Genomic DNA, 15,886 nt, shown 5'->3' with positions numbered 1-15,886 from the left:
ATCACAAATGCTGACATGGTTTTATGTTTACGCGGCGCGATGCAATGCAACGCAACGCGTAAAAGGACAGTATAAGTCATTATAATCAGTAATTATGCCCCCATGTTTTTGTCTCGTCGCACTGGGACACAGCATCACAATATGATAAGGGGTGTAACATTTCCGTCACATGCTTGAGGTATTCGGCCAATCACAATGCACTGGATAGCTGGCCAATCACAGCACACCTCGCTTTTTCAGACCGATGAGCTTTGTAAAAATCGATGCGTTTCAGAAAGGCGGGGCATAGAGGAGAAACAATAATGTACAGTATGTGGAAAATAATGTGTTTTTTGAACCTTAAACCACATAAACACATTTCATTACACCAAATACACAAAATAATGTTCTTTTTAGCAACATCATATAACCCCTTTAATATGTATAATACATCCATGTGTATTTATATAAATATTAATGATCAATTTCACTTAATCTAACCTGTCAAATTCAAAAGCCCTAAATTAAATGATAAATGCATGTTGCGATGTTTAATACGAAAAGAAACATATTTTGGTTATACTGAATGTGTCCTTTTTTCTTATTTAATCCATATTCATGATAGTTCAATTGTAGCTGTCGTGACTGGACTGGAATTGGGAGCTGCTCTGTGCTAACCTACTTTGCATTCACTCTTTTTTACTCTTTTGTGCTTTGCCATCAGGACGAGTCTTTCTGAAACATTTACGGAAAAGGCAACGGCATGTTTTAATGAAGAGGAATGTGATCAGTGCAACGATTGAGAGTAAGAAGGCCACTACATCCAGGCAGTGGTACTGATACCAGCTCAGATCATGTGCCTGAACTCGTAGATGTTTAGCTCCTTTATGCCGCATCACAAATTCGATCCAGTAAACTGCCTGGTCCAGAGGCTTCATTGGCTGATCATGGTGGATTCTGGACAGTCTCATGATGCTCTCCTTGTACCTTATTAGAGAAGAAATGGAAGCGCTGCTTAACACAAGACAAGCTCTACAAAAGCACAAACGTTTCTAAATATATAATGTGACAAGCCATACTTTGAACTAGAGATTTTTTCTATAGCAAGCAGGAATAATGTGAATACTGACTGTGGCCGTTGTAATCAAATGGCCAAAAAGAAAACATTTATATACTCTAGTCCAGTGATTCTCAAACCTGTCCTGGAGTACCCCCAGCCCTGAACATTTTGTATGTCTCCCTCATCTATCACACCTGATTCAACTCATCAGCTCATTAGTGGAAACGGCAAGACCTGAAGTGGGTGTGTCAGATGTAGGGAGACGTACAAAATGTGCAGTGCTGGGGGTACTTCATGGAGAGGTTTGAGAACCCTTGCTCTAGTCTAATGTACAGTTCTCAAATAAATTAAGGGAACACTTAAATCACACATTGGATCGCGAACTAAATTTTCCAGTTGAAAATCTTGACTTTTATACATGTACAGTGGGTATAGAAAAGAATCAGCCCCCTTTAAAATAATCACATTTTGTTGCTTTGCAGCCTGAAACGAAGACGGACAAAGTTTTTGTTTTATCCAGCTGTATTTACTCAGTGCTACTTATAACATCCAAGTGAAAGACATAACACTCACATGTCAGAAAAAACCCCCCCAGAATCACCGAGTTGGAAAAAGCATCACCCCCCTCTTAAAAATGACTTGTAAACTCAATCAGGTGTAGCTCATCACCTTCTCAATGGCACACAAAGCCATTTGACTTTCAACTTTGATCAGCTGTGGTCATTTCGATTAGCTCTGCATGAAAAGAGCTTCCCTGGAGCATTTCAGTCCTTGGTAGTGCAACTGAAGCAAACAATCAGCTATGGGTGGCAAGGCACTGTCAAAAGATCTCCGGGATAAAGTTGTGGACAGGCACAAGTCAGGAGATGGAAACAAAAACATTACAAAGGCTTTGTAAATGCCTACAAGCACAGTGAAGTCTATTATTAAGAAGTGGAAGGTATTTGATACAACAGAGACCCTCCCTGGATCAGGACGTCTCTCCAAACTAGATAAAAAAGCTGGAGGAAACTGGTCAGAGAGGCGACCAAGAGCCCTACAGCAACTCTGAAGCAGCTGCAGGAGTTTATGACAAAGAGTGGTCATTGTGTGCATGTGACAACAATATCACAAATTCTCCACAAATGTGGCTTGTATGGGAGGATTGCAAGAAAAAAGCCACTCCTCAAGAAAGGCCACATGCAGTCAGACTGAGCTTTGCCAAAACACACCTTGAAGATTCTGAGGCAGATGAGACTAAAATTGAATTATTTGGCCTCAACACCAAACGATATGTCTGGCAGAAATCCAATCCAGCTCACCATCCATATAACAGCATTCCTCCAGTAAAGCATGGAGGTGGTGATGTCCTGTTCAGGGGTGTTTCTTTGCAGCAGAGACTGGAGCTCTTGTCAGGATAGAAGGAAACATGGATGGGGCAAAATACTGTCAAATTATTGAGATTTGCTGCCCTCTGCCAGAAAGTTGTCAATGGGAAGAAAGTTTAACCTCCAACATGACAATGAGCCAAAGCACACAGCAAAACTGAGCACACAGTGGTTGAAGGAGAAAAAGCTGAATGTCCTTGCATGGCCTCGTCAGAGCCCAGACTTAAACCCCACTGAAAATCTGTGGAATGACTTGAAGACTGCAGTCCACAAACGCTCACCATCAAACTGAACTGAACTTGAGCAATTCTGCAAAGAAGAGTCGACAAATATTACAAAGTCTAGATGTGCAAACTTAGTAGAGACAAATCCCAATAGACTAAAGGCTGTAATTAAAGCAAAAGGTGGTTCAACAAAATACTGACACAAGGGGGTGATCCTTTTCCCAACTCAGTGATTCAGGTTTTTTTTTCTGACATGGTGTTAAATCTTTCAATTGGATGTTATAGGTTGCACTGAGTAAATAGAGCTGGATAAAACAAAAAATGTGTGCATCTTCATTTCAGGCTGCAAAGCAACAAAATGTGATTATTTTAAATGGGGCTGATTCTTTTCTATACCCACTGTATGAAATTCATTGAGAACTAAATTATGTGACAATGTTCAGTGCAAACCAAAATCATCGACTCTGTGAGGGCTGGATTCAAAATCACACCGAAAATCGAAGCAACTCATAATGTAAGCCCGTAGTGTGTATGGCCCCCATGTGCCCGTATGCACTCCCGACAATGTCTAGGCATGCCCCTGATGAGATGGTGAATCTCCTGCCAGACCTGGATTAGGGCATCACTGAGCTCCTGGACAGTCTATGGTGCCAAATGAAGGCTTCGGATGCTCCAATTTATAATGTCCCAGGGGTTCTCAATTGGATTCAGGTCTAGGGAACATGAGGGCGTCAATGCCTTTGTCATCCAAAAACTGCCTACACACTCTGGCCACATGAGGCCGGTCATTGTCATGATCCAGGAGGAACCCAGGGCCCATTGCACTAATGTAACATCTGACAATGGCTCTGAGGATTTCATCCCAGCACCTAACAGCAGTGAGGGTAACGTCGGCTAGCACGTGGAGGTCTTGTGACCCTCCAAGGATATTCCTGTCACATGTGCTCAGTGTGAACCTGCTCTCATCCGTGAAGTGAATGTGGCACCAACGGTGGACCTGCCAATTCTGGTGTTCTCTGGCAAATGCCAATCGAGCTGCACGGTGCTGGGCTATGAGCACAGGTCTCAATACAGGGCGCCGGGCTCTCATGCCACCCTCATGGAGTCTCTTTCTAACAGTTTATTCAGAAACATGCACACCAGAAGCATTTTGTATTGCTCTGGCAGTGCTCCTCCTGTTCCTCCTTGCACAAAAGAGCAAATGCCAGTCCTGCTACTGGTCTGTTTCCCTTCTACAGCCCTGTCCAACTCTCCTCTTGTAAAGGCCCGTCTCCCATGCTCTTGAGACTGTGAAGGAAGAAACACCAAATGGATGTGCCATCCTGGAGGAGCTAGATTACCTGTGTAACCTGATTGGGTTGCAGGTACTGCCTCACGCTACAAGGACTCTAAAAAAACACAAAACTAGAGACAAATCAGTCAGGAAGGATTACGAGAGAGCAATTGTCTATCAGCAGTAAATCTCCATCCGAAGGCCAGAGGGCGCTCTCGCGCTGAAACTCCAAATACGCCTCGCAGAAGAAACCCAGAAAATGCCTATGGCTGCAGCTGAATAAACAGAAGATACAACTGCTTTCATTGATTCAACGTGAATAATAAACACACGACTACGGCAATATACAGTTTATCGGAGTTCTTATTATTATAATTTTCATTAAAATAAAGTATATTTATAATGCAATGCCTTTATCACTGCTTAAATACTATGAAATATGTTGCGTGCCTTATTCTGTGTAAGAAGCCACATCATCTCACAGGAGGATTTATTTCAAACACTCGACTGACGTTATGAAGTGAGTTTGGAGTAAAAATATGTTATTAAATGTGGTATTTTCACATGCTTTCAGATGGAGCAGCATTTACTTCACAGCCGTAGTGCACTGAGAAGCTATGCAAACAGCTGTCATTATCGCGAACGATTTCTTCGATTTCAGAATCGCGCAATAAAATCGTCTGCGATTTTTTTGCGCAACTTGTCAGTGAACTACGGCTATGTGTAGTAAATTCTGCTCCATCTGAAAGCACGTGATGATGATTTCCTGCTGATTACAGAACCGGCTTTACTAACAAAATGCACATAACAATCGCATTCGATTAATCGTGCAGCCCTAGTGGCCACTACCCGCAAAACCATTCACTTTTCAGGGTTTTATTGCTGTTGTCTTTCCAGTGCACCTGTTGTCACTTTCATTTGCACCAAAGCAGGCGAAACTGATTGACAATCAGTTACGCTTCTTAACTGGAAAAATGTATATCCCTGAAGTTTAACTGATGTGGTCTTATACAGTGATGATTAAGTGTTCCCTTTATTTTTTTGAGCAGTGTATACATTATTCCCCTTGAGGTTAAATTGATAATTTCAGTGTTTTTTTTCTCCCAAAATCCAATAGTAATACCCAACTATTTTCCTTCCTGTCTGTAGTCCCCTCACTGAAAAACACCACTTTAGGAGAACTGAGCTTATTTCTGGAGCTTACTTTTTATTAAATGGAGAACTAAGCTTCAAATTTTTCAGATTTATGAAACTTATGACTTAACTCACGATGGATTATTTACGACAGTCTTGAGAGCATCCACCAGGTCTTTGGACTGCATTGTGTTGATATCAAGAACTACAGCAGCTCCTTTGGTTTTCATGTGCATTAGATTATCAGGCTGGTCACCCCACAGTGGCAAGCCCACCATTGGGACACCATGATAAATAGCCTCATACAGTCCATTTGTCCCACCGTGGGTAATGAAGGCCTTTGTTTTTGGATGACCTATCAGATAAAATAAAGTCTGAGTCTATCTGACATCAATTAATGGTCTTTATGTATAATAATGAGCACACATAACAACACTTTCCTTACCAAGCAAATCATTCTGTGGGATCCAGTCATAGAGTTTTGTATTGGAGGCGAGAGTTTCTGGTGTTTTCCCATTATAACGCCAAACAACCTGTGCAAATACACGTATAGAAAACTTATTAACAGTTGCTCTAGAACACTGAGCATATGAACACTGCAACAGGTTTATAGAAAAGTTAGGTTCTGTAAAAACTGTATTTATTTTTCCTATAGAGAGATGAGTTTTTAATAATAACATATACCGGTAAACCTTTTAAGACACACTTACAGTCCTGGGTCTTATTGATCAACACACATACATAGAGCACATCAAATATGATAAACAGACAAGCTCAAACATGCTTGCGTGATACGTGAAAAACAGTGTGGTTTCTTCTCGCGTGTAATGCGAGTACGGTTGAGCTGCCATTGACCATATTTGATCTGCTCTATGTATGTGCATTGATTAATGTTTATATGTGAATAAAAGCCTGATTTAAATCGGTTCATCGTGTTTCACCGTGTCTCTTCAAAACACTTAAACTGCTTGATTCGTATGGATTGCTTTTGTGATGAACTTTTTGAAGCTTGAAAATTTTGGTGGAATGAACTTCAAATGGAGGGGCAGAAATCTCAGGTTTCATTAAAAATATCTTCATTTGCATTTCAAAGATGAAAAAAAAAATCTTATGGGTTTGGAAGGACATGAGGCTGAGTAATTGATGACATTTTCTTTTGGGTGAACTATTTGTAATTCACAATGATTAGTAGTGTATTGCCTCATAAAATAGATCAGAAAATATATTAAGTACATGTTTTTTTTTAGAATTTGTGATTTAAATCTCTATAGACAAAAACTAATGGAAATTTTTTTTCCAGAACTAAGGCAGCTAAAAAGTGAGTGATTACTGTTCTTTTGCTATAAAAAGGTAGTTACACACCTTTTGTGGGATCTGGCCAAGAGCTGAAGCAATAGTGTTTGCTCTTTCCAATGTCAGGTTGCCCAGCATGGAACCCAGTGAGAAGACAACGATGCCATGATCTCCTGAGCTCTGAACAAACTCCTCCAGTTCCTAAAAGACAAACAAATGAAAAACGAAAGCAAGACATGAATTGGCAGTCTTAAGTGACATAAAACTGAAATGATTTTCCATCAGAAACGTCATGTCAAAATGTGCCATGTGCAGTTTACAAAATGGGAGTGACACCACAAATCCAGTGCATCTTTTGAGGTCAACGGCGCCAAATCAGATCCTTTTCCATTCATACATCCACTGGCATGAAGTTACAATGTTACTTGTTCCATTCGAGTAAGGATTCCTTTTATGAATGATGCATGCTTTGATGCAAAAACATGTAAAATATTCAAGAATATTCAAGAAAAGTATATACTGGTATTTCAAAATAATATATGGCATTACCTTTGACAGAGGCTTGGCGGGTTTGCAGTGTAGTCCTCCAACAAATTTAAAATTAGGCAGGAGTGGGCGTGGATACTCAAAATCCCAGTAAGTTCTAATCAACCAGATGTCGGTTTTTCCAATGGTCTCACACATTGTTGTGGGTTTGCCTGTGACATACGGAGATATAGTGCAACTCAGTTAATGCACAGTGGGTCAAGTGCTCAAACATTTAGCTTTCTTCTGCTTTATCTACAGCCTTCTGATCTCTTTACATACACAATATACAATACACCATAAAGATATTCCAAGTAGACAGACACTACAAGGGCGTCATGACACAAAAAGTGCAAAAACCCAGAGCTGTTGGCGCACTACATATTATTATTATTATTTAAGTTTTCACTGTAATAATTACTAAGATATTCTGAATTATGACAACAGCTAGATCATGCATTAAAGCCTAGATTTAAAAAATAATTACCCAATATTTCAGTGTAGAGCTTATCTGCAGTAAACTTCATGCTCAATGGAAATATAGTCGTATGTATGATATAGAGGAGCATGTTTTCAACTCTCTCTATGAAGCTCATACGATCAGTGAGATAATCTCGCAAAGCGACCGCAGGAACGTAGGACGGCGGCGCAGGCATCTGACCGCAAAGCCGCTCTGCTATGTACGCGAACGTTGCGCGCATCGAGAGGACGTGCGGGATATTCAGCTTCTGTGCCATCAAGTCAGGGAATGGCATCATCGGATCAGATAAAAGCACATCATAATGAGATTCCCGAAGCGTGTGTAAAAGATCCTCATGAAACATGCCCTTGGATATATCAGTAAGGAACGCCATATAGTTGGAAATCACTCGCCAGACCATGAAGTCTCCCTTGTATTTGGTGGCTGTGTCATTCGTCCCGAGATGAATCATATCTCTCAACACAGCATTGGCCTCTTCTTTCTTCGTGTTGACTTTATACACAATGAAATCGAAGCGCTCCTTCCGTGTGTGCGGTACAGTAGGTGATGAAGAACTGACCAGAACCGTCACACTGTGGTTGCGATCGACCAGCGCGTCAATGATCGCACGCATGTTGTGCCAGTGACTGTACTCGCCTGGTAACACCAAAACCTTGCCAGCATGACCAGCCTCCACTCCACACAGCAGTACAAACACAAATAAAGTCCCAGAAACCATGATGAAATGTTTCTGCTTCTGGAAGTGCAGTGTGATCTGGTGGTAAACTGTGTATAGGCTATGTGCACAACAGGATTTGGGCAAAGGTCGCGTTGCATTATTGCTTTGTCCTCAATCCACCTTTCTACTACACCCCATGACGCTTTGCACCAGAGTAACTTCTGTCAAACTGTAAACAACTAGTGTCGCCAAACTAATATTCAGGGGAAGTTCTTCTTCTTCTTCTGTGGGTTTATTGGCGAGTTGCATACCAGCTTTTAGGTGCATATCGCCACCTCCTGTGCTGGAGTGTGAAGTTGTTCTAGTACACCCCCAAAACAAAATCAAGACTTTGTAAAAGAGCATAATAGGATCCCTTTAAGATCACCATTTTTAATGTATTTTAAAACAGCTTTTATCATTTTTCCTGATCCTTGATTTGTATTTAATAAATTTCTGATTGTAAATTCTTTGCATCCCATGTTGTAGAGTTCTCTTATTAATTCATTCCTTTCCTGCTCATAGAGGACAAATTAATAACACATGTTGTACTGTTTCCTTTACTTGGCATGTTTCACATAATCCTGTACTATGTTTACCTATTATATAAAGAGTCGAATTAAGTTTAGTATGTCCCATTCTTAGTCTTGCTAAAATAACCTGATCTTCTCTACTGAAACTATATAGCCATTTACTTTTTCTAATACTGTTTTGTATATTATAAAGATGCCTTCCTGTAATACAAATATTCCACTTTCCTTGCCACTTTTGATTGCATGCTTCTTTAACTATACTTTTTCCTTCCATCTTACTTAATGAGACTCCGAGATTAGGAGAGTTCAGTTTAAGTGCTTCTTTTGCCATTTTATCAGCTTTTTCATTTCCTGGTATATCAACATGTGCTGGTACCCAAACAAAATTCACTATTATTCCTGCTTGTCTTAGTCTATATAATATATTCATTATTTCTATGAATATATCATTTCTAACTGATTGGAATGTTTGAAGACTAATAAGTGATGCCATTGAATCAGAACATATCAGAACTTTGTTAGGCGTTACTTCCTCTACCCAACAGAGTGCCATCTGAATTGCTACCATTTCAGCAGTGTACACCTGAAGTTCCATCTGTTAATCTCCCACAGTTTCCTAACTTTAAATTCTGGAACATAAAATGCTGCTCCAGTACGCACCAGACAGCCAGCTCTTTAACCTCCTGACTGTAAGCAGACTCTAATTCTAAAAGCAGACTCTGTAAGCAGACTCATATTCTAATGCATAATTCTTAATATCAAAGATGTTCTGTCCTTTTTGAATAATATCATGAATTTGTAAATCCACCTCTGTTTGCCTGAAAAACCAAGGAGGAATTGGAGAAATTGTAACCATTGTTGAAAAAGTTATATTATTTATTGACATCTCTGAGGCACACTCCTTTGCTTTCCAGGCAAAACTTGATCCAGCTAAGTTTGTTGTCTCCCAACTTTCCTCTAATATAGATTTTGATGGATGACCTGTTTTATGCCCTTGTAAATTGATCCAGTATGCGACAGATAGTTTTTGACGTCTTAAGTCTAGTGAGGACTCTCCTGTTTCAACTTGCATTGCTGAGATTGGAGTAGTTTTAACTGCACCTTTAATACATCTCAGTGCTCGTGCTTGGATTAAATCTAACCTCTTAAGCATACTGCTTGATGCAGATCCATATACAATACACCCATAATCTAAAACAGAGCTTAAAAGTGCACAATAAATAGTGACCATTGACTGTTTATCTGCCCCCCATTCTTGGCCTACTAGACACCTCATTAGATTTAATGCTTTATTGCATTTCTGCTCTATATATTTAACATGAATTTTCCACGTTAATTTAGAGTCAAACCATACACTGAAAAAAAATGCTACTAAATTTTTTTAAGGTAAGTGGTCACAAACAATTTATTTTAGCTAAATTTAATAAAAAAAATATGTTGAAAGTTAGTCAAATAAATGTGTTTATTTAAATGTAGCTAAAATAAATTGATTGCAACCATTTACCTTAAAAAAAATTTGTAAATTCTATGAATCATTTTTTTCAGTGTATGCCCAAATATTTGAACTTCGTTACCCTTTCTAATGGCTGTTTATATAAATATAGTTTAATATTTTCTTCAATCCTTTTTTTTGTAAAAAATTGAAAACATGTTTTAGTTATAGAGAATCTATATCCCCATTCCACTGACCATTTTTCTACAACCTCTATAGTTTCCTGGATTTTTTCCACAATATATTTGACATTCCTTCCTCTCTTCCACAATACTCCATCATCTGCGTATAATGCTGTTTTAATTCCTGGATGAATTCCTTCAAACACATCATTAATCATAATATGAAATAAAACCGGTCTTATAGCACTACCCTGAGGTGTTCCATTTTCGACACTCACCATCTGAGATAATGTATTACCCACTTTGACTTGAATTGATCGACCAAATAAGAAACTTAAAACCCAATTATAAAATCTACCTTCAATTCTTATTCTCTGCAACTTTAATAACAATCCTTCTCTCCACATCATATCGTATGCCTTTTTTTCAGTATCTAAAAAGACTCCAACTAACACCTCCTTCATTGATAACGCTTTCTTTATATCAGTTTCTAGTCTTATTAATGCATCTAACGTAGATCTACCAGGTCGAAAGCCAAACTGATAAGCTGCTATTAATCATTTGCTTTCTAAGACATACTGTAAACGATTAATAATCATCTTCTCCATCACTTTGCATAAGTTGGATGTCAGAGCAATCGGTCTATAATTTCCGGCTTTTGAAGAATCTTTTCCTGGTTTAAGAATAGGAACTATGATTGCTTGTTTCCAGGATGAAGGCAGTTGTCCTTCCATCCATATTTTATTAAAGAAATCCAATAATATTTTAAGTAATACTTCATCCATAAGTTTAATCATCTTATAGCAAATTTGGTATGCTAACATTTCAGCTTTTTCCATTTCAGTCACTGCTGTTTTCTCTTCATCTACTAAAGCTGGTATATTTTGAGATCTATAAACTCCAACCATCTTTTTAAGGACATTCCAAACTTCTCCTACCTGAGTTTCCCTTCCTATTGTAGTGCAAAATGTTTGCCAATATTTCCTTTTAGCTTGCTTAATTATCTTCCTTGCCTCTGCCCTTTTTCTCTGATATATTAAAGTTGTAGGAATTAATGTTTTCCTTAGCTCCCTAAATGCCTTATTCCTTTCTTTAACTGCTTTAGTGCAGTCTTCATTCCACCAAGGTACAATCCTGATTCTGCCTTTACCCTCTGATTTAGGTATGGATTCTTCAGCTGCTTTAATAATAATTGAATTTAATCTAGTACAACATGTGTCTATAGGGCTTTTCGCACCGCTTTAGTTCCAGAACTAAATGTACAGTACTAAAGTACTGGGACGATTTTGCGCGAACTATTTCCCAGTACTATTTAAAGGGTTGCATTCGCACCGAGAGTGTGTACTGATGCTGCGTTCAAGTCCTCCTGGGACGTTCGTGCTTACGAGTTGACAAGTCGTAATTACGACGTCAGGTGCGTTCAAGTCAGTTTAGTCGGCACAAGATGGCGGTGTACCTTCTTTTAATAAATTACAAGAAAATACAACAGGGTCTGTTAACTCTGCTTATAGAAAATGAAGAGCAAGAATTCGCATCAGGTGTGTTTTGCGTTTTTAAAAAGTAATGATAGCATTTTTTTTACTTGGATTTAATTAACTAGTTACTAGCGTAACTAGCGTAACAAGAACATGACCAATTTAAGTTTATAGGACAACTAAACTATCAATTTAAACAAAAATTTACTGTCAACTACAGACGTTGCATCCATCGATTCCGCCATGTTTCTCATTGACACGCCCCCAACTCGGAAACTCGGGGCTTAAAGAAAATTTCGAGTTTCCCACTCATAATAACGACTTTGTGGTGGCGTTCATGTGCGTTCTACTCGTAAATGCGATCTATCCGACATGACTTGAACGCACCATAAGAAGTGACGTAAGCCGGTCGACAGCGTCGTCATTTGTGCGCGGTGTTCAACAACAGAAACAAAGAAGAACAACATTAACAACAGGAGGATGGAGGATGCTGTGATCGGAGCTGTGTTTTCATTCCAAACTTCTCCTACCTGAGTTTCCCTTCCTATTGTTGTGCAATTCTGCCTTTACCCTCTGATTTAGGTATGGATTCTTCAGCTGCTTTAATAATAATTGAATTTAATCTAGTACAACATGTGTCTATATCATCTTCAGTACTAAATTTCGCCAATTCATTAGTGCATAATTTGTTACATTTATCCCAATCAGCTTTAACAAATCTCCATCTAGTTTGCTTTGTACTAGTTTGTTTATATATTTCCATACCAATATTACATGTTATCGGAAAATGATCACTTCCTAATGTTGTATGCTCTAAAACTTCCCATTTACACTTCAAAGCTATATTTCCAGGAACTAATGTTAGGTCTAAACATGCAGTGGATGAATCCCTTATATTGAATCTAGTGCCCTTCCCATCATTTAAACATACTAACCCTTGTTCTTCCATAAACTCTTACTACCCTTCCATTACTATCTGTGTGTAAACTTCCCCAAAGTGGATTATGAGAATTAAAATCCCCACACCATATCAAATTATCCCCAGCCTTGTTTCTTATTATATTTAATTCATCTAGTGATAACTCCTTGCATGGATTATAAAAGTTTATCACCTTTATTCCCCCTTCACTTGTCCACACCTCTACAACAACACATTCACTTTGAGTATCTAATACTATTTCTCTAAAAGCTACCCCCTCATTCACAAAGGTTCCACATCCCCCACCACTTGCTCCAATTCGGTCCTTCCTGACCGATATGTACCCAGGAATGGTAAAATTTAATTGTGAATTAAGCCAAGCCTCTTGAACGCAGATAATGTCTGGTACCACTATTAACTGATGTACAAATGTTTTAAATTCTTGGCCATTCGCAATTAAACTTCGAGCATTCCATTGTATTATTTTCATTTGATAGTTTTACTTCTTTGACTACCTGACTAGTCACTTGTCCCCGTAGTTCCTTCAGATTGTCCAAGTAATATTTGGATCTGATCTACTGAAATTTCATTAATATCCAAATGTCGAGCAGCTGCAGATACTATGATTTTCAGTTTTTCAGTTCTTTTGGTTGTTTGCGCTGTGCAATTTATTACTTCTGCTACAAATGCCACAAAATGTATTTTGTTTACCACTAGCATGCTTCCCTCCATGAGACATTTGTGAGTGCATGACTCTTTAGATTGAATTATGTTGTTTTCCTTCATGTTTCTATCACCCGCCTGAACTTGCTTGACCGCTTGAGCATATGTTATATTTTGTACTGTTTTGTCTCTCATTACTTCTTGCACTCTTTTTTGGGCTTCACAGCCTAGATATGCTGCACTGTGTGGTCCTCCACAGTTGCAACATTTTGGTTCCACCCCCTCTCCACATTGTCCATATTCATGATCTCCGCCACATTTACAGCATCTTTTTTTCCCTTTACAAACTGCTGCTACATGTCCCAATCTTTGACAATTGAAACATCTCATTACTGGTCTCACATATGGACGAACCATGTAGCTCATATATCCAATTTTGATACGCTCCGGTAAGTTTTTGCATTTGAAGGTTATTGCTACAGTAGTACTGATTTCTTTCCTGCCATTTCTATTGGATTGCAAACGCTTCACCTCCGTCACCATTTCGTTCATTATCTGTGTTTTTAATACCTCGTCTGATAAGGACACAGGCACCCCTGTGGTCACTCCTTTAAGTTGGTTAAGTTCGCCTGGTACATGACATTTAACTGCTGCACCACCTAACTCTTTGATCTTTAATGCAGCCTCTTGTTGCTTTTTGTCAACACAAAAAAAGAGGACACGATTGTTTGATAAGTACCTTGCTGATTTAATGTTACCAATCGACTTTTTGATTAATTTCGTAAATCTTATAGCCTCTTGTTGCTTTTTGTCAACACAAAAAAGGAGGACACGATTGTTTGATAAGTACCTTGCTGATTTAATGTTACCAATCGACTTTTTGATTATTTTCGTAAATCTTATCGGATTGTTGATGTTTTCGATCATTCCAGAAAATGTGACAATTACTTTGTATTCTACCTCCACTTTCCTCACCTTGATTCCTCCTACCTCTATATTGTTGTCATCCGACTCGGACTCTCTATTTTTCCGTTTGTTTGAAATCTGAGACCATCCCTCACTTCCAGTTAGTGAAGAATCATCTTCTTCGTCCATGCTACCTGCATCCATCCTCTCCAGTCTCAGCACAGTTGATGCTAACCCGCCAAAACCCTCCTTGCGATCTTCAGGGGAAGTTGCTAAAGGAAGGTCGATTTGTTGCTAAAAGTTGCTAAATGACATTGTCATGTCATTGCGCGATGACGTCATTGCGTAATCACGCCGCACAATTTTCACCACATCAAATCTCAGCAAAAAGTATATATTTCTATATGCTAATTTAGATTTGTTCGTAAAATAATATAAATGCATAATATAATATTAAAATATAAATAACTATTTTAATATACAACCTTGAATTATTGAACATTTACACATTTTTGAATGATTACAATTTAAGTTTTTTTTTATTAGCTAGTAAACTTGTAAAACTACACATTCTGAACAATTATAGTTTTAAGCAGTGTATTAATAGTCAGTATACTACACTCTAAGAAAAGAATTCACAGGTTTTTGAATGCATTTTAAATTACGCCTTGTATTTTGTGTTTTCGGGTTACAACGGATAATGGATAGCGGATAATGTCCTGGAAAATTACTAGTACCTTTTCCATTTTTCTAGATATTTTTCTTACAGTGTACTAACTGATCAACAATCACAGGTACAAGCTATTAACAAGGTGTATCATAAATGAACAATTATTTAATTATTATTATTATCATCAAATTGAGCATTTGCAAATAGCAATAACTTAATTCATGTGATGTGTGTACTGCTAGGCATCTTTGGTCTCCTCTTTTTGTTAAATTTAGATGGAAAATGTGTGCCTTTTTATTGTTTGAGTCACTTATGAAAAGTTGCTAAAAGTAGCCAAATAAAATGTAAAAATAGCTAAATTTGTTACTAGGTGCTTTTGGAAGAAAAAATCGCTAGGGTAGTCTGAAAAGTTGCTCAATTTAGCAACAAAATTGCTAAGTTGGCAACACTGTAAACAATCAGCAAAACCTCCTGTTTCATCTCCTTCTTGTTCATGGCGAGTTACAGACCATCGTTAAAGGTGCATATACCGCCACCTACTATACCGGAAGGTGTAAAATCATGGCTTCATTCATCTCGGTTGTGTAATGAATGTAAATGTAAATAACAAAACTAAATTGAAATGTTAAAACAAGCCCCAAATCAAATAAATATGTAACAGCTGGTGTGCCCTTGACAGCCACCAGAGGGCAGACTTCTGGATCATTGTTTGTTTTGTTCTGGACTTCAGTTCCCATCACCCCTTGCACTGATTATTTCATTACCTCCAGCTGTTGACCATTTACCCATTAGCTCACTGTGATAAATACCATGCTCACCTAGTCTTTTGTTGCTGCGGTATTGCTTCTGTTTCTTTGTGTTTATGGATTCTGTGTTTGTGATATACCGCTTGCCAGTGTTTTTGCTCTGTTTGTTTATCTTTGTTTTGGGACTAATAAACTGCATTTGGATCTTCTATGCTTTCCCGAGTTTTCCATGACAGACCGTGACAGAAAACTTCTACGAGTGCCTCGGACACTGGTCGGGTTCGGTATTAGTGGCCTCAGGTCTCGGGTAATTTCAAATAAATTAGC

General features: G+C 38.4%; 1 protein-coding gene across 1 annotated transcript; it reads right to left on the bottom strand.

Moving 5' to 3' along the window:
• Positions 1–402: 402 nt before the first annotated feature.
• On the bottom strand, positions 403–8,260 carry LOC107728060 (UDP-glucuronosyltransferase 2A1-like). The gene is made up of 6 exons (XM_016538119.1): positions 7,343–8,260; positions 6,880–7,028; positions 6,400–6,531; positions 5,483–5,570; positions 5,173–5,392; positions 403–966 (listed from the first exon to the last, which is right to left on the bottom strand). Exons 1-6 carry the CDS (start codon positions 8,052–8,054, stop codon positions 669–671), a joined length of 1,599 nt encoding a protein of 532 aa, XP_016393605.1. The 5' UTR covers positions 8,055–8,260; the 3' UTR covers positions 403–668.
• Positions 8,261–15,886: the final 7,626 nt, after the last annotated feature.

The sequence above is a fragment of the Sinocyclocheilus rhinocerous genome, unplaced genomic scaffold, assembly GCF_001515625.1.
Source record: "Sinocyclocheilus rhinocerous isolate Xijiao unplaced genomic scaffold, SAMN03320098_v1.1 scaffold1364, whole genome shotgun sequence".
In the NCBI taxonomy this organism is placed as follows: domain Eukaryota; kingdom Metazoa; phylum Chordata; class Actinopteri; order Cypriniformes; family Cyprinidae; genus Sinocyclocheilus; species Sinocyclocheilus rhinocerous.
Note: the sequence above shows the minus strand (reverse complement) of the source record. Positions and strands in the feature narration are given on the sequence as shown.